The 25,355-nt window shown below is 40.4% G+C and overlaps 1 protein-coding gene across 1 annotated transcript in view; it reads right to left on the reverse strand.

Annotated features, from left to right (window-relative positions):
* Nucleotides 1–476: 476 nt before the first annotated feature.
* SV2C (synaptic vesicle glycoprotein 2C) overlaps nt 477–25,355 on the reverse strand; it is a 230,082-nt gene continuing 205,203 nt past the window's right edge. The window contains exons 8-13 of the mRNA XM_089694228.1: nt 22,520–22,608; nt 19,755–19,919; nt 17,885–18,018; nt 7,877–8,080; nt 5,199–5,358; nt 477–2,383 (exon numbers count right to left, since the gene is read on the reverse strand). Coding sequence (XP_089550354.1) covers nt 2,200–2,383; nt 5,199–5,358; nt 7,877–8,080; nt 17,885–18,018; nt 19,755–19,919; nt 22,520–22,608 — 936 coding nt within the window. The 3' untranslated portion in view covers nt 477–2,199. The remainder of the gene's footprint in view (nt 2,384–5,198; nt 5,359–7,876; nt 8,081–17,884; nt 18,019–19,754; nt 19,920–22,519; nt 22,609–25,355) is intronic.

Here is a 25,355-nt window from a genome sequence, read left to right on the forward strand (position 1 = left end):
AACCGCTAAGCTGCAACATAATACTTTTTTGTTTTTGGGTTTAGATACACATTAAATGTTGTCTTGGACATTTCAGGGCTCAGGCAACTTTTCTTGTTTATTTACAGAGAAGCAGGGGTCACCTCTCTTTAACTAGTGGTAGCAAATAAACACTATAAATATAATGAATATAACAAATCCCGTGACCAATGATAACTGTATAGTGGCCCCAGGCTAACTAGGTCCATTGAATTGGATGCAGGCTGGGGAGAGGTTTGTCCAGACCCAAAGCATGCTGTAGAAATAGGAAGAGATACTCCAACCACCACACACCTCCCCTGGCCTGGCCTGACCTGAGTGGTTGGAAGGTAAAAGCAGCCTCAGCTCAGTTCATCCAAGCCATGCCCCCAACATGTTTCACCCCGCCCCCAGAGGCTTAATCATGGGGTGGAGCAGAACATATTGTGGACATGGCTTGGATGAATTGAGCTGAGGCTGATTTTCCCTGCTAACCACTTGGGCTGGATGAGGTGTGATGGGGTCGGGATATTTCTTCCTATTTTTATAGCTAATCCTGGTTTCATTTCTTTGATTTATAGTATTTAGCTAATAATGACAAAGTTTAAAAGGAAAATGTTTATTTCCTGATGTGTAGTGGTGGGGTGTATGGGTGTCATTGGGTAATTTTAATGTGTATGTGCTATTTTGTACTGATTGGATGTCCGTGGATATATTGGCTTTCATGTTCCACTGTTATTTAAAAAAAAAAAAAATCAGCGCAGGGTATGTCATGTTCCACACTACTGGTAGGTTCCATCACTACATTTACCCTTGATATTCTCTGATAGTTTTCTGCCTGGCATCTCTGATTCCTCACCAGAACAAACATTATAAAAAGTAATGAATGAGTATTATTTATGGTATGGATATTACATTGGTTTGTAGAAAAGAACCTAAACTTTTTAAAATCTATCTTCAAGTATTTGCCAAATCCCCAAAAATCCCATTGAGGAGCACTTGCAATAGAAATAATGCAAAATTTCAAGTCTTGCAGTTGCAGTAGAACTACCTTCATAAAGGGCTGAGCAAGTGCTATGAAGAAGGTTTTGAGGTGTGTTATGTGGGATCACCCCAAAAGTATACCATAAAACAGACCAATGCAATGTCCATGCAGGGCAAAGGAACAGATTTACCTTAATGCCTTCTGCCCAGCATACTCGCCTTTTCTTTGCTCGGTTCAATTGCTGGGAATAAAGAAAATACCCAGCACGTCTGGGTATGAAGGCGCTTGTGACTCTTTCCCCTTCTACTTCATGACTCTTTGCTCAGCACCATTACATGTGGTGATGAGAGAGACCTCTCAGTACGTGTAAGCTGAAACTCGAGCAAATCAACTTTATTTCCTCACTCTTGGCAGCAGAAAAGAGCTGCATGGGAGCAAAGAAGAGGTGAGCATGTTCTGCTGAGGAAGGGTTCATTAAAGGCAACTTGTGATTAGCCCTGAAAGGGCAAAGCAGAGGTCTGCCTAAGTTCTATGGTGTGAAAGACATTCCTGGATGAAATACATTGTTGACACAGACCCTTCTTATTTAAATAAAGGGATTCCAGGTATGCTTCATGTGCTGGAGGAGGTTTGTGAGGATTTCTGCCCACTGCAGGGTTCATTGGACATCTACTCATGCACATGAATTGAAGATGGAGACCTAGATTCCCTACTGTGGGTGCATCCGTGTTAGATACCTCTGTGATCCTTGACATATAGCCACAGCAGTATAGCTAGTAGTGTTGATACTGCTCAAAGCTGATCTATTTATAATTGAAGCATGCAGAGTTCTTGGCAATCGGGTGGGAATGGGGGGCTTGCTACATGGCCCATGCACAAATTGTTCTTTTCCTATCCAGTTGTACAACTTGCTTACTGTGCCTGCATTTTGTGAGGATATACGTACTGTATAATTCTGAAAAGGTTGCTCAAGAATGGAAGTTTGGTAAAATAATAAAAAGAAACACACAATTTAAAGCTTGTGAAAATGGTAAGTAACAACATGGTGTGTCAGACAGCGTTTGTTCTACATACATAGCACAGCAAAAACATCAACATCTTGGGAACAAAATGTGTTTGGGCTTCTGAATGAATTGTCGAGTATTTTGTATCTCTTAGGCTGATGGTTATGAAGAAAATTTTGAAAAAGTAATATTGGAGATGGCTTTTGTTTCCATTTACATCAACACCTGGTTTCTTGTGTCCGGCAGTCGAAGTCCCACCAGACCACCGCAGACCAGCACGGTTGAGGCAAGAAGAATCGGTATGGCTTTGGTGATTCCAACGAGTGAGCCAAATATTAGGTTTCCTAGTACAGCTGCTGCTTTGCAAAGTGCATTCAAAAAGCCAAATCCTGTGGATCTGTAAGGAAACATGCATGGCACTTGTAAGGTCACATCATTCCTTTGTATATTTTCTTGGCACAATTCATACTGATGTCCTTTCTAGTTTATTATTAACGTAACGTAAAAGCACATCTACCATATAATACTATGGGGGTTATTTACTAAAGCTGCGTGGTAGAAAATCTAGTGCAGCTCTTCATAGAAACCGATCAGCTTGCAGGTTTTGTTGTCAACGCTTAACTGAACAAGCTGAAGTTACAAGCTGATTGATTACCATGCACAGATGCACCAGATTTTGAGTGCTTCAGTTTTAGTAAATCACCCCTCTGTGAGCCGTAATTTTGGTGCACTGTTTATAGTGTGATGTCACTAAGGAATGATCAATTTCTCATTGTCTAAAGCCTAGTACACATGATAAGAAAATCATACAAAAAGTACCGCTTTCGAAGTGATCGTACGATAATCTGATTGTTAGTACACAGCTTTCGTCCAAAATTATTCGAAGGGACAAGCTCCAAAATTTCTCGTACGATACCAGAACATACGATTTTCACTGAATCAGTACAGCTTTTGTCCGAAAATACAATACAAATACATTACAACACATGCCATCACTTCTGAATTTTTATTCTTTCCTACGAGAATGTTCGTAATTTTAGTAAACTTTACATTATCGATATGAGACTAGCAGGCAAAAAAAAAAAGGATGATCATTCGTCCACATTGTGTGTATGGAGCTTAATGCCCTTGCTGTTTAAGCCAAACATCAGAAATTAAACAAAGCAGTAGATAGCATTAGGGAGATATGCAGTGGTCATAAATGGAGTAATAAAGAGCATCTATAAATTTTGTAATTGAAATAGGAAAGCTCTGCAAAACTTATGACCAATCACACTCTTTTCTTGTATGATGTACTGAGAAGAAGGTAGCAGGTCTTGGCAATGTGGCCAGTGTGGCCAATGGAGCAAGAAACAGCAGGCTTCCCAGCATTCTTCAAACATACAATGCATGAAGCGTGTGTAAAGTATTACATGTGGGAGACAAGGAAATCAGGAAAGCAAAATGTCTAAATATGTAATGATTGCTCTCTTCTGATATAAAGGAAGTCAACATATGTCAGTTAATAAAATGACTAAAGTATGATGCTGTACACCCGTTTTGCTGGACGCAAAGGAGACCCCTCTCACCTTCTCTATTCTCCCCCCACTGCTCTGATTACATTAACCCTGAATTAAAAGCTATGAGTATTTGTACTACCTTTCAGACCAGTGTGCTCTATTTTGCTGTTTTTGAAACTGATAATTTGAATCTATACGTAATTGGACCGTACCTGGTTCGTTGTCTTATCTGCTAGTATCCATTAATGCGTCTTATTTTTGTATATGTTTGTACTCGAAAAAACTGTTTAAATAAAGAATGTTCAAAAAAAGCTATGTGTAAGCTGTGTGCTTGTCTGTGTTGGAGCTTATACAGCGACCTCCAACCACCCCCTAAAGTCCCACATACTGGGGATTCGCGACTGGCCTACAAGGCAAGAGCATGGGGAGAATGTCTCACGTGCCACATTATTTCAAGGGCTCTGGCAAATGAATGTGGTATTAGGGAGGGGAAGCCCCACTGCAAGGGATAATTTTTTTAAGATTTGGGCTTTAATTCAAATACAATTGAGTGGAATTGGATAGATTAGTGTGGGTTTGATATCTGCTAGCATTTTGAAAATGTTTCAGGAATTTTCTCCCCTGACAGCTACCTTTTTGATAAGGAATGGTATCACTTAAAGTGGTTGTAAAGGCTCCAGGCTGTGAAAACACTTTATGGCATTTTTTTCATATTGTATTTCTACAGAGAATCCAGCAGAGGGAGTGTGACACCAATGTTTAACATTAAAGACAACAGGAGCTGCAGTCTCATAAAACTCTCTCCTATTATTCTTGTGAGTTTTAAAGCAACTATAAACGATATCCTTATTCACCAAAAAAAAAATCATACACACCCACTACCAAATGGGCCTCTAATCTATTTTTCATTAAATTGTTTCTTACTGTGTTTTTCTGCCTCCTTGTAATGATCTCTGTGAGCTCCTGAACCTTTCCTCCTCCCCATCACTTCCGTTTGCATGGAACTAACAGTGTATGTTAGTTGTAGCCATGTGCACTGCTCTATGCATACTACAAGTCCCATAATCCATGGTCCATAGACCTTAGACTGTCCCGGGAGCAAGCAAGAGAGAGTGGCAAAGTTCCTATGAAGAGCGGGACCATGGGGAATGAATGTAGCCACTATCAGGAAGTCATATCACATGAGCAATAAAAAAGGATTTTGGAGATTTGGAGGAGGCTGAGAACAACAGAGGATACTTTTTTGAGTTAATAGACTAAGAGCAATAGAGTGTACTTTTTAATAGTATTTTTATTTAATTTTATTTTTTTTTAATGTTCATCCTTCTATTTTTTTAACCTATACCTTTTTTAGAATGCTTTTTTTATGCTATAGCTCTGCAGCTGTACCAGACGATGGACATTTGGAGTCAACTACTTTGATAGATTGTCACAGCTCATTTTTTTCTGGCCCATTTTGAAAGCCTGATGCCAATTATGCTTCTTGATAATTAAAAAATCTATCAGGGTTGTAAAACCAATCACTCACAACAAAACACCAGCTGTTTCTAAAATTAAATGAAAGAGTTTTAGGAAATGAAAGAACAGCCTTGGTGGAGTCAAACCTTTATTAGTATTGATTCAAGTAATTTCACCGGAATTAGGGTCAGATCAATAAATAATTAGGTTTTTCCTTTAATGCACATATAGCATTGTTCTGTGTGTGATACTTACCGTTTATCTGTTGGATACAGTTCCACAGTGACTACATCAAGGGAGTTCCAAGCCGAAATGGTAAGACCGTTATATACGCACAGCATTCCCACCATCATAGACTCACTGGTACCAAACCATAGGAGGAAGCAACTGATGCCAGAAAGTACCATAGAGCCACCTGTACAATACACAGTAATTAACACATTGCATCAATAGAGTTTTGTGGCATGCCTCATAATATTTATATTTCAGTTTTCAGATGTGCTGAGAATACTCAATTCCTACCCCAGCTCACCTGCTGAGAAAAAACAAATTGCGGTCTAGACTCACCCAAAGCTATGGCAGTAGATACATCTTTTGATCCAGAACAAATGTATTAAAGGCAACAGACTTGATTCACTAAAATATATCAGTCCTTGTTGGTGATATTATCTGCTATTTTTGTTAAGGAGAGCCAATGAAAGGTGAAATTAAGAGTCAAGTCTTCAAATGATTGTGTGTAAAGGTAAAACTTGTTTTAAAACTAGATGGAGTAGTGAGGGGTTAGATCTTCTGTCAAGGGTTTAGTGCTGTTTGTGTCCTTATTATGTAGATTTATCCCTCCAAATTGTTCTGGTGATCATTGGTCCTGAGACAGAAAGGGGGGGTAAATCTAAAATGTTAGAGCTGTCAGGAGAGGAAAAGGGAAAAATGTTCTAACAACAACTGTACGAGATAAGACTTTTCCTCTATTTTGGGAGATTGCTGATCATTGCCTGTAGAGTTTCCAGGACAGGAAGTGAAGGGAACTATCCCCATATTGACACAGTCTGTAATATTGTATTACTCTATCCAAAACCAATACCATACACAGTTTAGGCTATATATACATTGTAAAAAAATTGATTATGGTTACAAAACGAATTTAAAGGCAGGGGCGTTTATAGGCAGAAACAAAAACTCACTGGCAGCGCATTCAGGAGCAGCAATGTTTTGGCAGATTAAAAAGTGTGAAAACGCTTGTTAACGCATCTGAACACGCATTAACACTAGTGCTTGTTAATTCATTTCACTGGCCAGTGTCAAGCATTTTTTTTGCCAAAATACTGCTGCCAGGAAAAAAGGCGTCTAATAGAGACAGCAAAAAACATCCAATATGCATTATTATTATACAGGATTTATATAGCGCCAACAGTTTGCTCAGCGCTTTACAATATAACAGGAGACAATACAGCAACAATACAGTTCAATACAAGAGGGTTAGGAGGGCCCTGCTCCTTGGAGCTTACAATCTAAGGGCATGAGGCCTAAGAAGCTACTTTTTTGTTAGTTTATCTCTTTTTAGATTTCCAGTCAAAATTGCAATCAACAAGCAAATCATTTACAGAGAAATTATCACTAGAACATTATTACGGACGTTTCTCACGCCTGATCTAAGAGATCAATCTAAATTGACATGACTTCTTTAAAAAGATTTTTTTTAATGGAATAACCATAAACAGGCTGATCCTGCCACAAAGTGATGGTCGATATGGCAAGGGTGGGGTTGTTTTTCAGTAGACACAGCATAAGGTCCTGGAGCCCAATCACACCAGAACACATTTCAGCCATGCTGCATTAAGCATCCCATTAAAAATAATTGGGCTGTGATACACCTTGAAGCATCAAAATCTGAGGCGGGTTGCAATTTTTTTTAATGACTGGATGGGGGACTCATGGAACCCAGCTTACTTTGCAGAGGTTGGGAGACCCCTGTCTCTGCTCCACATATCCATCTTATGTGCAAGTCACCCTGTGTCTCTTAGGGGTACAGGGTGACTAATGGACACTGAGAATGCGATTGGAATTACTTCAGATGGGACAGTAATATTTATCAGCCATATGAAGACTATTCCTGGTTGTTGATTCTGAACTAGACATGTGAATTGAAAGAGCTGATCACACTGGCCTCTCCTCTACTCCAGTGTAGGAGCCGGACCGTCTGCTCTGTAGTGAGATCCTAATTCATCAAACCATTGTGGTGTCTGTTGTCGGTGTTCGGACGGGGCAGCGGTATTCTGTGGGTCAGTTCTGTTACACTGGACACTATGCTTTGTTTTGTGCACAATGTGGCACAAGTACAATTTAAATAAAAATGTACTGCAGCGCCCCAACACACGGAACATTATCCATATCCTGGCTACCAGATGTATAGAATGTGTCAGAAATTACTGAGTAATTAGAAACATTTGAAAATCAGAAAAAGTAATATCGGAGTTGGCATTTGTTTCCCTTTACTTCAACACCTGGTTTCTGGTGTCTGGCAGCCATAGTCCAAGTAGATTACTGCAATTTAGCACAGTTGAAGCAAGAACTGTCTCAATCATAGATAATAAAGTGATTTCAGTAGTAAGATAAAACAAAATACCTAGAATTTGCAGCAAATTTCCACTACCTACTTCATTTTCTTGTTAGTCGCGCTTGACTATACGTAGAGATACACAGACATGCACAGGTGAACATACATCAAAGAAGAAACTTTCCTGTGATTCACACAAACTGCCTGATCGTAAGGATATATAGCAAGCAAGGCAAACAAGAGAATGAAGCGCTTTAGTTTTACTGTAAATTTGCTGCATATACTGGAACAAACCAAGGTCTGAAAGTTGAGATCCTTGAAGCATGAGGTATGCAAAACCACCTCCCTAGTGGCAACAAAGTCTTTATTGTCAACATACCCAGCATAGTTAACCTGCCAATCTTGTCCATCAGAAGAGCTGATACAATATTGCCTGGAAGAACGGCCAAGGTGCCCAGGAAATTTACAAAATATATCCAATAGGCACTGTAATCATCGTCAAAGGTGATCTGACATCCAACTTTCATATCACCAAATGTGCAATTTTTAAGTTCACTGTCAGTGAACTTGTATTTTTCAAGATCTGCAGAAAAAAAGCAAATAAAATTTGTAACAAAACTTTTAAAATTATAAATATACTTACATTTACACAAAGATATGGAAATAACATTTTGTAATTATACGCAGTTAAACTATCAATAGTTAAAGTGTTTGTAAACCCAAAAATCAAATGTAATAAATCTCTTCCTTTCTGTATTGCACATGTGCTTTTTCTATAAAGAAGTTATGTTGTGCTGTCATTCCTCTGAATTACGTGGTTAAATCTGCCAGTTCCCCCCTTCATGGTTGAATTCATGTTAGCGTGGTCAGTTTGCCTGTCCAATCATTACAATCTGAGACAAGCCAGAGAGTACAACCCATGAGTGCCTGGAGGCCTTGAGAGAAGTGTTCAGTAGGGTCAAGAATTGCAAGGAGATGACATATCTGTTTGAGCATATGTACCAGCGCAAGAGTGAGAAATTGTCTGACTATGTCCAGAGATTTCCAAATGGTCAGTCCGCCCTTGCCTGGTCCTACTCTCCCCCCTTGCTCCTTTCCTGTCATGCAGTGATAGATTTAGCTGGATCTGCCACCTAAATATCTAGCTTCACTGGTTGCTAGAATGCAAGTGGCCATGGTGTGGAAAACCCTGGCTACCTGCAATATTACAGATAGTGATGGTTTACAACCTGCATCCTAGCTATAAATAACACTGTGCAGCCCGGAGCAGGATTGCCGGATGGTGGATCCAGCTGAGCCTGCTTGAAATGACGGAGAAGGGAACAGGAGAATGAAGAGAGCTCCCAATAGACATGCTCTGAAAACGGGTGGTTTAGCATAACTCCCAGAAATTGAGCTTCTGTATGGGGAGGAGCAGAAAAGAAGAAAGTCATTCAATAAACATAGAAATATATTCTTAAATACATTGATGGCTCATTGTAGAATCAAAGCAGGATATCTAAATGTGCATTTATTGATCAGTATTCTATTTTTTTTTAATCAGATAATATTTATTGCTTTTCTAGACACACTGTCAGGTATATTTTTTTTCTAACATATAAAACAGAAAACTTACAACAACAAGGTCCCATTATGTTAATCCAGATAAACAAAATAGTGATCGGTGACATAAGGAATTTTTGAATTTCAATCACAGTTATTCTCAGTGCATACTATTATCAACCAATGCATATAGCCTGCCCATGTGAATGCGTAAACCATACAGTTACATTTGCTCCTGTACATGCTCAGGAAATCAATAAAAAGAAAACATTATTTGCAAAGCTTTTACCATCTCCTATTTACTCTTTACCTGATAGTCTTTATTACCTTTAGCTTACAACCTGTTGCTATACACCAGCTTAAATAACAGCATAAATAAGGCAAGTTAAGGAGGAGGTGAAAATGACCTTTGTACCTTTGTGCTATCAATGCAAATGGCGACAGTCCTGGGCAAACTAGGGACTCCATAGCTTTTCAAACTTTTTGGGCAGTTTCTGTACTGGAAAACCTTTTTTTCCCAGGATTTGGTATTATTGACCTGATGTTTCTATTTAACGAGTGTTGGGAAATAAGATATTCATTTTGGGCCATTATTTTGCGAGCTACTGTGTGCACAACCACCTGATGAAAGGGTCTTGCATTTCAGTAATTATAAAATCTTCATCAAACTAATTCAGTAAACACACTTTAGAGTCAAGTGGTATAGTTACAGTATATACCGTAGAGATAAAGGACACCACATATCTCAAGTATCAATTTAGGGCACCTCCAAAGCACATGTATGAAACCTGCTTGTCTCCTGTCACATCTAGGGTAGTTGGAGGTGTCCCTATGTGGCCACTGAAATAATTTAGCAGGAGTGTGATAGGTCCCAGGCAAAATACACAGTTGCATAAGTCTTTGTGTAGGAGACAGCGACACTAATGTAAGTGTAGTAAGTGCCTGTTCCCATAGTTCTTCCAATAGGGATCCTAGGTCCTCCTTCCAACTTTTGTTTGGGCAAAATTTTAGTCTGTATTCCTATTTTGTTATAGAGAATCTGATAAAATTGAGAAGACAAGTCCCTTCTTGGAGCCAGTGTGTGCAAGCAATGGCAAAACTGGATTCTGATGCAGAACTAATTTATGCGTACGAGCCTGGACTGCCATAGCATGCGTAAGTTGCAAGAGTTGAATGAATCTAGGTCTTGGAAGACCTAGACTCATGTTGACGTCCTAAGTATGTTTTAACAAGTGCCCACATACATTTGAGGTATGTAATATGTATAGCAACTGAAGTGCTCATACCATTTTGATGAGATCAGTCCTTCCTATAACTGTAAGTGGAAGTTTGCACCAGCTGGTACACTTAATTTTACATTTATCTAAGATTGGGGACAAGTTAAGGTTTAGGTACATCAGTGGGATTTTTCGGAGATAACAGCCCTTAAATGTTTTGAAAGCATCAACTACTTTAATTTGAGAAGTGTCAGCAGGTACATTTACTGTTATAGCATCTAGTGGGAGTAACACAGATTTATCCCAATTTATGCGGAAACCAGAGAACTCCCCAAAGTGTGTCATTAGTTGCATTAAGGAAGATAATGCTTCATCCTCACACAGGGTGATTTTATCTTTTCTAGACCTTTGCTTAAAACCCACTATTGTTGACAGCATCCTATTTTTTAATAACCTAGGATGGAAGTTCTTCTTTAGGGGCTACTGGCATCTAACCAGACCACAAAGCTCAAAACATTAATACAACATAAGAAAACAAACTTCTATAAAATAAATCCCCATGACTTAGTCATGTGGATTAATTAGAAAATGAGGTCCAGGCTGTGGTTTCTCCTCTCTAGTCCTCTAAGGCCCCTTTCACACAGGCATTCCATATGTCCGTTATCATCTGTCTGTTTACAGATGAAAAGCAGACACTCATGTATTTATATGGACTAGCGAATGTAAATGGATGATCATCTGTTTACATCCATTAATGTCTGCATCAGTTAACATCCGTTTTTTTGAATGGAAGAAAACCCCATTTTTCTTCCGTTAGAAAAACCCCAGAATGGATGAAAAATGGATGTAAATGGACAAAAACGGTTGTAAACGGATGAAAATGGATGTAGATGGATGAAAAACGGATGTAAACGGGTGAAAAACTGACATGAACTGATGAAAAACTCATGTGAACTGATCTTTTTTTTTCTTAGAGAAAACGTGACTGAACTGATGAAAAAAACAGAAAGCCCGTGTGAAAGGGGCCTTATTTGTGCAAGTCTGGAATACAGACATACTTATCTTATGATGTAACAGAAGATTCCCTTTCCTTTCAAGCAGCATAAAAGGGACAAGTGGTTATGGGCACACCCCTTTTTTGTATTAACTAGAATTGAATTAACCTCCATGATAAAAATGGCTATTTTGTTAAACCCAATGACTGATTGATTGTTAAATGTACCTAATGCAGGCCATAGATGGGTCGAAAATCGGCCGATTTTCGGCCGAAAATAAAATCGGCCGATTTTCGGATCGTTAGTGGGCTATTTGTTCGGCCGTTTTTCGGTATTTTGCCCGTTTTTTTTAATCGGGAAAGTTGGAAACAAATCGGCCAATTTTGCCGATCGGCCGATTTTCGCGGCAATAATGGGCTAATCGGCCGATTTTTTACCGATAAAAAATCTGCGCATGAGCAGTGACTTGCAAGAGGAAGACAAAAAGAAGAAAAAGAAGAAGAGGAAGAAGAAGAGGATGAAGAAGAAGAAGAGGATGATGATGAAGAAGAAGAAGAGGATGATGATGATGAAGAAAAAGAAGAAGAGGATGATGATGAAGAAGAAGAAGAGGATGATGATGATGATGATGAAGAAGAAAAAGAAGAAGAGGATGATGATGAATTAGTAGAAGAAGAAGAAGAAGAAGAGGATGATGATGACAAAGAAGAAGAAGAAGAGGATGATGATGACGAAGAAGAGGATGATGATGATGATGATGAAAAAGAAGAAGAGGAGGAGGATGATGATGAAGAAAAAGATGAGGATGATGATGATGAAGAAAAAGAAGAGGATGATGATGAAGAAGAAGAGGAGGGTGATGATGATGAAGTAGAAGAAGAAGAAGAGGATGATGATGAAGAAGTAGAAGAAGATGAAGAAGAGGATGATGATGAAGAAGAAGTAGGAGAAGAAGAAGAGGATGATGAAGAAGTAGAAGAAGATGAAGAAGAGGATGATGATGAAGAAGTAGAAGAAGAGGATGATGATGAAGAAGTAGTAGTAGAAGAAGAAGAAGAGGATGATGATGAAGAAGTAGAAGATGAAGAAGAGGATGATGATGATGAAGAAGTAGAAGAAGAAGAAGAAGAAGAGGATGATGATGACGAAGAAGAAGAAGAAGAGGATGACGATGATGAAGAAGAAAAAGAAGAGGGTGATGATGAAGAAGAGGATGATGATGATGAAGAAAAAGAAGAAGAGGATGATGATGAAGAAGAAGTAGAAGAAGAAGAGGATGATGATGATGAAGAAGTAGAAGAAGATGAAGAAGAGAATGATGATGAAGTAGAAGACGATGAAGAAGAGGATGATGATGAAGAAGTAGTAGAAGAAGAAGAAGAGGATGATGATGATGATGAAGAAGAAGAGGATGATGATGATGAAGAAAAAGAAGAAGATGAGGAGGATGATGATGATGAAGAAGTAGAAGAAGAAGAGGATGATGATGATGAAGAAGTAGAAGAAGAGGATGATGATGAAGAAGTAGAAGAAGAAGAAGAGGATGATGATGATGAAGAAGTAGAAGAAGAAGAAGAAGAGGATGATGATGAAGAAGAAGAGGATGATGATGAAGAAGGAGAAGAAGAAGGATGAAAAATAAGAGGAATTCCAGTCCGGCAAAAAGTGTCCCTGCAGAGAGCTCTGCTATTTCTTTGACAGTTCTTTGACAGTTCCTTGACATTTACAGAAGTTGCAACATTGTATCTATTTGTTTCCGAATAAAAACATCTGTATCCTAAATGGATACAAATAGATACATTGTTGCAACCTCTGTAAATGTCAAAGAACTGTCAAAGAAATAGCAGAGCTCTCTGCAGGGACACTTTTTGCCGGCTGTAGACGGGATGAAAATCGGCCGATTTTTTTTACCATTGGTGGTAATGTCGGCCACTTGAACGACCGATTTTTCGGTTTTTTAAAAGAAAAATCGGCCGATCTTTGACCCATCTATGGCCTGCATTACTCTGTATCTAATTCATATCCATGTTACTCTCCTGATGTACAGTAGGTGGCACTATGCTCATGTATTCCAGGCCTGGGTGGAAAGACAGTTACTGCAGTAATAAAGCGTGTTTGCTGTGTCTACACTATTTTTTAGAAGTCCTTTCCTCTATGTTTATATAGAGAAAAAAAGTCTGGCTTTGGTATTTCAAAATGAAATTGTTTCACTAGATTGTAGTCCACAGCTGTAGGTGATTATAGAAGAGAATGTAATTCTGCTAAAACTGGATATAATACTGCAGTGTACACAGCATGTAAGGAAGTATTTGATTTCCTAGACAAAGCAACAAACCCATAAAGACAGCTATTTACTAGCATGGTATAAAAATCAATGATGTAAAGAAAAATGTGTGATGATATGTAAAAAAATGATATCTGTATTGTATAAGCTCATACAAGGAGGACTCTCCTAGGGTTTCTCATTATTGCTACATTAGGCTAAACGTACTGGTTTATGTCATTTGGTTCAGTCATATTATTATGTACTATAATACTTTGTGCACTAAAGTGCCACAGGGAGTTGTAATACTATTTAACTAAATGAAATATGTGTGTGTGTGTATATATATAGTGTTATTGGGGTGATTATGTTCAGTGTGGTAGATACGTTTTCAACGAGTTGCATCAGTCCGAACTGTATTTAGGACTTTCTGGCTCACGTTTATAACAAAACGACAAAAGAAGTTCACATAAGGTAGCCCATGCAGGGGTTTTGGATTCACAGAGCAAACCATCAAAAATGCTGAACTACCTGGCTACGCTTCAGCAGCACTGCTAGTTTTGTCAGGTGACTTCAGACCCAGCTCCCTGGCTTTCTTGGCTTACTTAGCTTCACTGCACGGGTCCAATCCTGGCCTCTAGGGTTCTCCTACCACTCCGGGCTCTCTCACTCTTCTGGAGATTTACAGATCCCCCTCCAGTACCCTGGACTTGCTAGTTGCCTCAGCTCTCTCAGTCTTCTGCCAACTCGATTATCTGTCTTGTCTCTCCCAGTCCTGCAAGTAAGGGAATCTCTCCATCATGGAGTCTTGTCTCCCAAATATCTCTCCAATAAGACCTGAACACAGGATTGAAGGCTCCATCCCATCCACAACACTTTGCAGCCTTCCAGGTCCAGGCCTAGGTGTCAGGAATGGACTTGCCAGTGGTGGTGGGACTCACCTGCCTTGTGGGCTGCAGTACTAAGGCTGGCCAGTGGGTGCTCTCAGCAACCAGAGGCTCACTCCTGCAATGAGCCATCACCTGAGGCTGATTACAGCAGGTGTATTTAAGGAATGGCCAGGCCTGTGATCAGGGCCTTGGTGTAATGTTTCTCATGAGCCCCTGTACCTGCATCCTGTCTGCTTCCTGCTTGATTCCTGATTCTGCTTGATCCTGACTCTGAGTGAACTCCGCCTGTCCTGACCTCGGCTATTCCTGACTACTCTTCTGCTCTCTCCTGGTACCATTTGCCCGTTTGCTACCGACCCGGCTTGCCCGACTACGTTGATTTGTATATATGGTTATCTGTTGGAGTTTGGGTTGTTTGCACTGTGTTATGCTTACCTTGCACTGCGTTTGTGTTGTTTAGTCTTAATAAATTGTCTTATTTACACTATACCTGAAGCCTGCGTTACCCTGTGTCAGTCCACACATTGCTGGTCATACCCGGATCCCTAACACTAGGGTTGCCACCTCATCCCTTTAAAACTGAACACATATTATTTACACAGGTTTTTTGTCTGATTAAGGTGGTAATTAAACTCACTTAGTGCCTTATATGCATTAAATTAGCTTCAGAACCTGTGCAACTAATATGTGTTTGGTTTTAAAGAGATGAGGTGGCAACCATATCCAGGCCCAGATCCGGGATTATAAATCCTGGAAAAACTGAAACACCAGTCTTCTTCACACAGAAACGATAGTTTTGAACTTCACACTAAACCTTAATGGAAATCCTGTGTCTTTTCTACTTCCATTTATCCAGTGGCAGGGCCTCACACTGTTATTTTATACAGTGAATCCAGAAAGTATTCAAGAGCTTAACTTTTGTCACATTTTGTTATGTTACAGCTTTATTCCAAAATAGATTAAATTAATTTTTTTTCTCAACATTCTACAAACAATACCCCCATAATGACAATTTGAAAGAAGTTTGTTTTGAAATCTTTGCAATTTATTAAAAATAAAAAACGAACCACATGTACATAAGTATTCACAGCTTTTGCCATGACACTCAAAATTGAGCTCTGGTGCATCCTGTTCCCACTAATCATCCTTGAGATGTTTCCACAACTTGATTGGAGTCCACCTGTGGGAAATTCAGTTGATTGGACATAATTAGGAAAGGCATAAACCTGTCTATATAAGGACCCACAGTTAGCAGTGGATGTCAGAGCACAAACCAAGCCATGAAGTTCAAGGAATTGTCCGTAGACCTCCGAGACAGGATTGTATTAAGGCACAGATCTGGAGAAGGGTACAGCATTGAAGGTCCCAATGAGCACAGTGGCCTCCATCATCCGTAAATGGAAGAAGTTTGGAACCACCAGGAATCTTCCTGGAGCAGGCCGATGGCCAAAATCAGAGATCGAGGGAGAAGGGCCTAAGCCAGGGAGGTAAACAAGCACCCAATGGTCACTCTGAAAGAGCTCCAGCATTTCTCTATGGAGAAAGGAGAACCTTCCAGAAGAACAACCATCTCTGCAGCACTCCACCAATCAGGCCTGTATGGTAGAGTGGCCAGACGGAAGCCACTCCTTAGTAAAAGGCAAATGGCAGCCCCCCTGGAGTTTGCCAAACGGCACCTGAGGGACTTTCGGACCATGAGAAACAAAACTCTCTGGTCTGATGAAACAAAGATTGACCATTTTGGCCTGAATGCCAAGTGTCATGTCTAGAGGAAACCAGGCACCGCTCACCACCTGGCAATACCATCCCTACAGTAAAGCATGGTGGTAGAAGCATCATGCTGTGGGGATGGTTTTCAGCAGCAGGAACTGGGAAACTAGTCAGGATCGAAGGAAAGATGAATGCAGCAAAAGACAGACACATCCTTGATGAAAAGCTGTTCCAGAGCATTCTGGACCTTAGACTGGGGTGACGGTTCATCTTTCAACAGAACAATGACCCTAAGCACACAGCCCACATAACAAAGGGGTGGCTACAGGCCAACTCTGTGAATGTCCTGGAGTGGCCCAGACAGAGCCCAGACTTGAACCTGATTGAACATCTCTGGAGAGATCTGAAAATGGCTTTGCACCGACTCTCCCCATCCAACCTGATGGAGCTTGAGAGGTACTGCAAAGAAGAATGGGAGAAATTGCCCAAAAAATAGGTGTGCCAAGCTCGTAGCATCTTGCTTCTGGACATCCTGGGCTCTGTACTGTACACTATCACACTGTACTGTACAGTAAGTACACAACAGCGCAGCTGTGACAATGTCTGGCAGACACACTAGCTACTTCCAGCTCTTTGTTTGCATCTATGAATGTTCATAATGCGAGGTCTGTTTGTATCTGTGAAAGTTCGCAACTTGAATGTTCATAAGTCGGGTACTTACTGTACAAGCCATCAGGTGGACAAAGCTTGCTTTTTTGTTACACAAAACCACAGGTTTACATTGTGCAACATTACAACCCTGGGCACTGTGTAGGCCAGCTGTCAGCATCCTAACAATGGCTGACGTCATTGGTTAATAAGGAGGACATCATTAGCTGCATGAGGAAGAGTAAATAAGAAAGAAGACATGCTGGAATACAGGTTAGTACCAGTGAGCAAAAGTGTATTTGCTTTGAAAGTAGCAATGTCCTCTGAAACCCACCAGTCCATAGAAAGCTATGGATGGTCTGATCAGGTCCGCATGAAAAACTGACCGTCAGTAAGAAAGGGGCCTTAAGTAACTGTTTTAATTTTGGATAAAGTGGGAATGGATCACGACTCCTGTCTGTTTTTTACTGCTATCCAAGACTGCATTGCACAGATTTCCCCTCGCTTCCTGCTCTGCTGACAATGTTTTATCAGACAGGAAGTGAGGGCAACTTTTCAACAGAAGCAAAGAAAGATCCAACAATTATTTTCTTTAGTAGAGAAGGGGAAGGCTAGAACTCCTGTCAGTTTCTTTTCTGTCTGTGTCCTTGTTGCAGATTTTCCTGCATAGTGAAACCATTGTCATCAGGACAGGAAGTGAGGAGAAATCTCTCCAGTGGAGCCTCAGATCATACTGTGAACCTTGCAGGAGGTCTATTCCTTCTTCACTCTAGCCAGTGTTTTGGGTTTGACACACACTTTAAACTATTCTCCAATAATAAACTAAACATTAGGCAGAACTGATTACTGCATCTTGTGCTATGAGAATCGGTGGGAAAAGATCCATGTCACGGCTTGAATGAACCATGGTTCTGGGACTGGAAAATGAATTCAGTAACCAGCTGTAGTTCTGTAGAGACACAGCTGTGATATCCACTCCGGCAGAGAATACCTAGAACAGTGCGCCTTAGCAATAATTGACAGTACCTACTGAAATAATCTCAATCCCAGCTGTGTAGAAAAAAAGAAATCTCAGGTGACATGAGTCATTTTAGCAACTTCATTTGAGTCATGAAACTCTACCTGTGTTCACAAAATGTGAGTCTATGAAGGTGCAGTTCCTAAAGTATGTGTTCAGTGATGTGACATCTTCAAAGTAACATCTCTCAAACAGAGAATCCTGGAACACCACCGACTTAAACTTCATTGAGATGAACCTGTCACATACAAAGGTATCATTTAACTGATGCAAGGAAGTGCAAGTAATTGTAAATAATCACATGCATATAATCACTTGTAGAATATCTTGCTGTTAAGATGTGCAAGTTAATGGTAATGAAGAGCTAGGCGCTTAAAAGTAGACACAGCTAAGGTGAAAAAACTGAATATTGTATCCAACATACACAACAGGGCCAAATGTTTGTGGACACCTCTTCTGGGAAGGCTTTTCACAAAATTTTAGAATGTATCTGCGGGAATTTGTTTCCAACTGGCCAGAACAGCATTTAGGGTCGGGTACTGATGTTGGACGAGACGACCTGGCTTTCAACTGACATTGCAATTCATTTAGTTAAGGCTCTGTGAAGGCTACTGAATTTCCTCCACACCTATCAGGATCACTGAGTGTATGGCCAAGCCCAAAGACCTGTACATGCACATATTACAAATAGTGCTTCAATACACTGGGTTTTGTGCACACCTTTGCGCATATACAGTATGCACCTGCTCATGCTAATGCATGTGCATGTCTGACACTGGCACCAATCTCCTTAGTTAAAGCACAACACACTGATGAGAAGTTGCTGAGTGGTCATCAGCTTCTGTGACCTGACCTGCGTTCTGCTGCTGTGTGCTTCACTCAACTTGCTTGCTGATTTCATTGTATCTGATCTCCACTGCTGACTCTACCTCTATTGCCTGCCTGATATTGACCCCAGCCTGGCTTCTGACCCTGCTCCTTTTTCCTGATTTGGTACTGCTATTGCTGCTGTTTCCAGCTCGTCTATCCTACGGCTTGTTTCTTGCATCTTCGGATTCCTGTGTTCCACCTATGTGTCTGCATTCTGCACCAAATGCATTCTGTGAATCCACAGCATCACAAAAATATCCAGCCTGCCTTCTGATCATCTTCTGCATGTCAACCCACCTGAGGCACCCATGCCACTCCTCATTCTGCTACGTTCTTTTACCAACACCAGGGGTTATTGGATATGAGGTGTAAGGCAACGAGGCCTCTATCAGGTACATGACAACATTAAACTCATCAAACCATATATATGTACCTGGCTTTGTGCACAGGGGCACAGCCATGCCAAAACAGAAAGGGGTCTTCCCCAAAGTGTTACCAAAAGTTTGAAAGCACACAATAGTCTAAAATGTATTTTTATACTGTAGCCTTAAAGGGACCCTTCACTGGAAATGCTAGAACTCTATTTTTTGGATGGGTGTCTACAGACTTTTGGTCACAATGTAAGTGTTATGGTCAGTTGTCCACATACTTTGGTGTACATAATTGACATTTTATTATTAGGCCTCATTCACACCCGTGTGAAAGGCCATCTTTGCTCACACAGCTGCTGCTCCCAATTCGACAGCCTTGAGGGTGCAAGTGTATGTCTCTGAATGCAGATAGTGTTTGTTTGAGGACATGCATCAGCATCTGCACAGATGTCAAATTGGAACCAGTGGCTGTGTCTGTGCAGCCACTGCATCCCAGTAGACATGAATGGGTCCAGGGGACACCTGTGCATCCTGTGTGGGTAAAGATGGCCCTTTGTATGGGTGTAAAGATAGGTATGCTCATGTGAATGAGAACTTATAGTACAGATACGGACCCATGGTTTAGCTATCAATATCACCTTTATAGGATCACCATGTACAGTTTGCAGTCATATTTGCTCTTTGTGCCAAAGTACAATAAAACTGTTTTTAGACAGAAACAGAAAATAAATACTTGTCATTGATGAAGTCTCCATTTTTATGGATCTGATTTTCCAAAGTGAAGTTAAAATTGTAGTTGGAGATATTTTCCCCATGAAAATATTTCACTCTTAAAGCGTATTCATCAGCTTGGAGGTGCTTGATAACATCTGAGAACCAGACAGATAGTCCATAGTAGCTGTTGAAATGGAAAAAAGATCATGTTAAAAGACACAGAAGAGAAAATAAAGAAAAGACAAAACAACTAATAAAGCCTAACTATAACCAAAACTTATGTTGTGTTTTAATTGGCATCGTGGCACAGTGTCTGTACTAGGGAGATTTCTACCTGTGAGGACAAAACATGAGAGGAATGTTCTTCATCAGATAGTGAACAAATCTTTCCTGTTCTACCCCCCGCTTCCCCACAAAAAAAAAGAAAGAAAAAGAAAAAACAAATTGGTTGGATAGAGGCTTATCACTGAAAAATAAAAAAGCTTGCTGCCACAGCTTTAGATTCTAATCTACATTAACCCCTTGGCGCCAACACCTCATGGCCCTTTTGGGGGATTCAGGTGCAGGGAGGTGGGGCTGGATTTCTGATCATGTGACCACCGTAATTGACTTTCACAGTGGTCACATGATTGGAAAGTTACCGATCTCAAGTAGAGATCGGGAGCTTTCCGTTTGCCGCCACTAACTGCTGCTGGCCGCATATATGCGTGTTGCTGGCGTCAACAGCTTAAATTGGAAATTATTTCCTAATATAGGCTATAAACACTAAACTCTTGCCAACCCTATAATGCATACATGTGTCACTAAGAAAAATGAGCTTCAACTCCCAACCGCTGCATGTATGCATCTCTACCAGCCTGACGTTGTGTGCTGAGAGCACGTTTACACACTGATTGAACTGTGAAGAGCACTCAGTCAAGACATCTCATTGAGAGCCAGCGGGATGGACTCCCAATCATGTAGCCACTGTGAGAGGCAATCACTGCAGCCACATGATACAGAAGTTGCATGTTAAGGGGTTAAATAAGAAATATGTCAATAAATAATCTACTAATATGTACTAATATGTTGTTCTTTTGCATTGTCATACACAACAATGGTTCCCTAAAGTGGGGTACTTGGTACATACATTCCTAACAAGTGCTAAGCACCCTGTGAGTTGAATGGCAAATGGGAGTTTAGTGTAGTACCTATGTTGATACAGCAGCTCCCATTCTAAATAGTGCTTCTAAGTAGGTTTTCCTCACTCAGGGTACACCAAAGGGGCATGTCAGGGAATGGGAAGATCGCCTCGGCGATCGAATCTGCACATGCGTAGAATCCTGACAAGACATACAGGCAGGCAGGCACTAGGACCCAGGCGCGCCTGTCACCGATGACGGCGCCGGGCAGGCACTAGGACCCAGGAGCGCCTGTCAGGAGTTGGGCGGCCTATTTAAACCCAGCTCTTGCAATGCTCAAGTGCCGTATGGTCTTACCTGTTACCTGTGTTCCTGTTTGATCCAGTGTTCCTCAATACCTTGTTGCCGACCCAGCCTGTTCCTGATACTGCTGTCTTCTCCTGCTCTGATCCCTGGCTTGTCTGACCATTCTCCTGCTTAACCCTGCACGTTCTGATCTCCTGTTAACGAACCCGGCTTGTGACCAGTTTATTCCTCTGCCTGCTGACTTTGTACCACGCTGCCACCACTGTTACCGACCCAGCCTGCCTGACGCTGCTCTTGTGACCTCCTCACATCAGACTCTCACCTGCTATACACCTCCAACGGTGCTTCTACCACAGCTGGGTGAACTCAAGGGCCGCGACCTGGTCTCGGCCTGCTCCAAGTCCATCCCCACCATCAGGGGCCCTGGTGAACAAGCAGGTAGGGACTTATATTCCGCGCCTTGGGGGAATGCGGTCTGTGGAGTGCTAGAGGCTACCGCTGTAGGATCCCTGACAGGGCATTTATTATGTTGAGAAGGTATCAATATCCATTCTCTGTTATACAGCACAACTCATCCCATTCATAAAAAAACGGCCATAGAGTGCAGCTGTGCAGACACATCACTGTACTTTATACTGCTGCTTTTAAATAAGCCCCTTAGGAGTTTCAAACATCAAGCGCACAACAGCTATTTGCTTCATTTCTTTACCGAAGCTGAATGTGCATTGAAATATATAGAAACTGAATCTTTTCATCCCCTAATAAGTAAACCTAGCAGTACCTTCTTACTTTGCTCCATTGCCTGCTTAAAATGCTGTTTCAAAGACAATCAGATTTTCCCCAAAACATGCATGCTAGGCAGACTAAACAGTACTGTTACTGCAAATGTTGACTTTTTGTCAAAAGTCAGTGGCTAAGCCCTGATCTACTATTTAAATCACTTCTTCTGGCCATCAATGCATGCCTACTGCCTTGTATAGAGCACTGGACTGTCACAGAATAGGTTGGGGGGGGTTCCTTGCTGTTCAGGTTGTTATTGACAGCCTGGTTTCACCTTCTCTAAAGATAAGACAATGTATTAAATGGGAAAAACTGGGTCTCTGCAGTAGAGGTTACAGGTCCGCACCTTACAGAAGCCCAATTCAATGCAGTTGTGTATCAAATATATTTATATCCTGCATTGCTAACAAATAAGGCTACCTAATACTTTTTTGACTTCTCAGTCTTACATATAGTCACCAATACTGCATATTTAGGATCAGATCCTAATCTTATTGTAAAAGAAAATATTTGTTTGCACCAATGAATGCAAACTGAATAGACATGATTAGTCTTTATTTTAATGAGCAACCCTTACCCGAATGACAGAGTGAGCCACACTACAGTTAGCTTGATTGTGTTATCTTTGACAGGATAGTCAAAGCACCTCATGAACGTTAACCAGATCTACAAAATAACATATAATAATAACAATCATGTGAATAAAAGGATAGCCTGTATCACAATACAACACTTATTATGATATAAAGATAAAAGTAATTAGCGGACTGAATAATTACATGCTTTCATTTTAATAAATTTTCCTATGAAGCTAAAATAGAAGCAGTGTAGGAGGGACCTTTTGTCTTTATTCTGGATTATGAAGATGTAGTTGTATTTATGCATCCACAACATTGTAAAATCTGCAATAATTTGTTTAGAAATAAGGTTTTTCAAGTAAAGAAAAGTTTTCTCACGCAATGTTTATTTGGTTCTTTCTTTCTTTATTTTTTTGACCAATGATGTTCCAGTGGGAGGAAAAGCGCCCCATCACTGGTGTCAGTGGGAAGAATAGCACCCCAGCATTGGTATCAGTGGGAGGAATAGTGCCCCAGCATTGGTGTCAGTGGGAGGAATAGTGCCCCTCTTTTTGCTGTCAGTGGGTGGAATAGTGCCCTATCGTTGCTGTCAGTGAGAGGAATAATAGTCCGTCGCTGGTGTCAGTGGGGAGAATAGTCATTTTCAGCAGAGGGAAGAAGAGTTCCCAAAGGGCCGGCTAAAGATAAGCAAAGGGCTTCATCTGGTTCAATCTGCAGTTTGGAGACCATTGATCTAAAGCATTGGTCTTCAAACTATGGCCCTTTGCTTGATTTTATCCAGCTCTTGGGGCATTAATCCCTCCCCCCCCCCTCCGTCAGCAACAGCGAGGCATAGTTCCTGCTACTGACACCATAAATGAGGAACTATTCCTCCCACTGACACCAACAATGGTGTACTGTTCCTCCCACTGCCACCAATGATGGGGCACTATTCCTCCCACTGCCACCAATGATGGGGCACTATTCCTCCCACTGCCACCAATGATGGGGCACTATTCCTCCCACTGCCACCAATGATGGGGCACTATATCTCCCCCTTATACTTATAGATGGAGCATTGTGTATTGCCACTGACACCAGGAAATGTTCTACTTCCGCTGGCCACAGTCCGGCCCTCCTAAAGTTTGACAGTAAATTGGTCCTTTGTTTAGAGGTTTTGGAGACCCCTGATCTAAAGCATTGTAAAACAGTACACCTGCTGAAACAACTGCTACAGATTGTGATACTCAAGTTAGAATAATCCATTCTATAAATGTATGTGGGAGGGTTCTTCAAAAAGTTTCCACACTTTTTTAAACTCTATTATATATATAAAAGTGCAGAAACTTTTTGAAGACCCCTTGTATATTTAATCAAAGGTGGCATAAAGGAATTATTTGCATGGCTCTGCCTTTTATATTAAATTCTGTATTATTTTATATTACATTCTGTATACATTTTTAATACCCCCTCCCCTATGTGGCAAAATTATTTTTAGTAAAAATCTTAATGGTTGTATTTATAAAGCAGTAACTGTGATATTCACCAAACATATATACCTTCCTGGAACATGTTTTAAATTACAGTTACTAATTCACCTGCAGTAAATTTTGGTGAATGTCATAGTCACTGCTTTATAAATATACTTCTAAATGAATAAAGAAAATGTTCTTTATCTAAACGTTATATATATAAATCAGATCATAAAAAAATAATGAATTCAATTATTAATTAAATTCAGGTAGATAGTTGCAGTATGGTTGAGACAAGCAAGGAGGTGATTAAATTAGAGTAATCTAATTTCAATCCTTTAAACAGAGGTGTTGTGAAAAATACATAGAACAATATGGCAATCCTGACAATAAATACATTTCAAATGGACAATAATACAATATGTAGACAATAAACAGTCAATTGTTACAATACCTGGGCAGTAAAAGAGAACTTGATGCAATACATTGACAAAAAGTATACCTGTTGTACATTATACCATGTGGGCAGCAAATGGACATTTATGACAATATATGGGCAAAATATAGGCAAGCTTAACAAAATGTGGACAACAAATGGACAATCCTGATAATATATGAGCAACAATAGGCAATTGTGAAAATCTGCAGACAACAAATGGGCAAGTGTAACAATTTGCTGGTAACAGAGAGGTAATTGTGACAATGCACAGGTAATGGCAAATTACACTGACAATACCTAAGACCCAGTCACTGAGCCATAAGGTCAGAGGGTAAATGCCTTTTATATTGGTGGTTAGTGGGAAGAATGCTGCGGGGGCATTCTTCCACCCTCTGGCCACCAAAATAAAAGGGGATTTTTTTACATTGGCAGGTGGTGTGGCAGGCGCAGCACCCTTTGGTGCCTAGTGCGCTGTGGCATTAGAAAAATTATGCAATTGCTGTTTCTTTGTTTGATTAGACTGACTTTACTCTGTAATTCCTCCAATGCCGCTCTATAGATGCAGTAGGTTTAAAGAGCACACCGAATACTTTAGTTAACTTCTTTAATAACTTCAATCTTCTTCATATAACACTGCTTACAATGGCTTGTTTCTTTCATATTACAATGGTTTAATTCGTATTACATTGGGTTGATTCGATAGCTTATCTCAATAGATTCATTAGAATTCATTCGATTATGATTAGTCTACAGTGACTTGATTCGTAAGTTCGTTAGATTACTCTACATTGACTTGATTCGTAAGTTCGGTGGAACTACAAGTAAACACATACAACAGTTTTTAGATACAGATCTACCTGCATTACCAAACAACAGAGGAACACACAAGTGCATTAAATACCTATTTGGCCTTCTCTGCTTCCATAAAGCTTTTCTGATTGGAAC

The sequence above is a fragment of the Staurois parvus genome, unplaced genomic scaffold (assembly GCF_062004578.1).
Source record: "Staurois parvus isolate SC_StPar_1 unplaced genomic scaffold, SC_StPar_1.0 ptg000656l, whole genome shotgun sequence".
Taxonomy (NCBI): Eukaryota; Metazoa; Chordata; class Amphibia; order Anura; family Ranidae; genus Staurois; species Staurois parvus.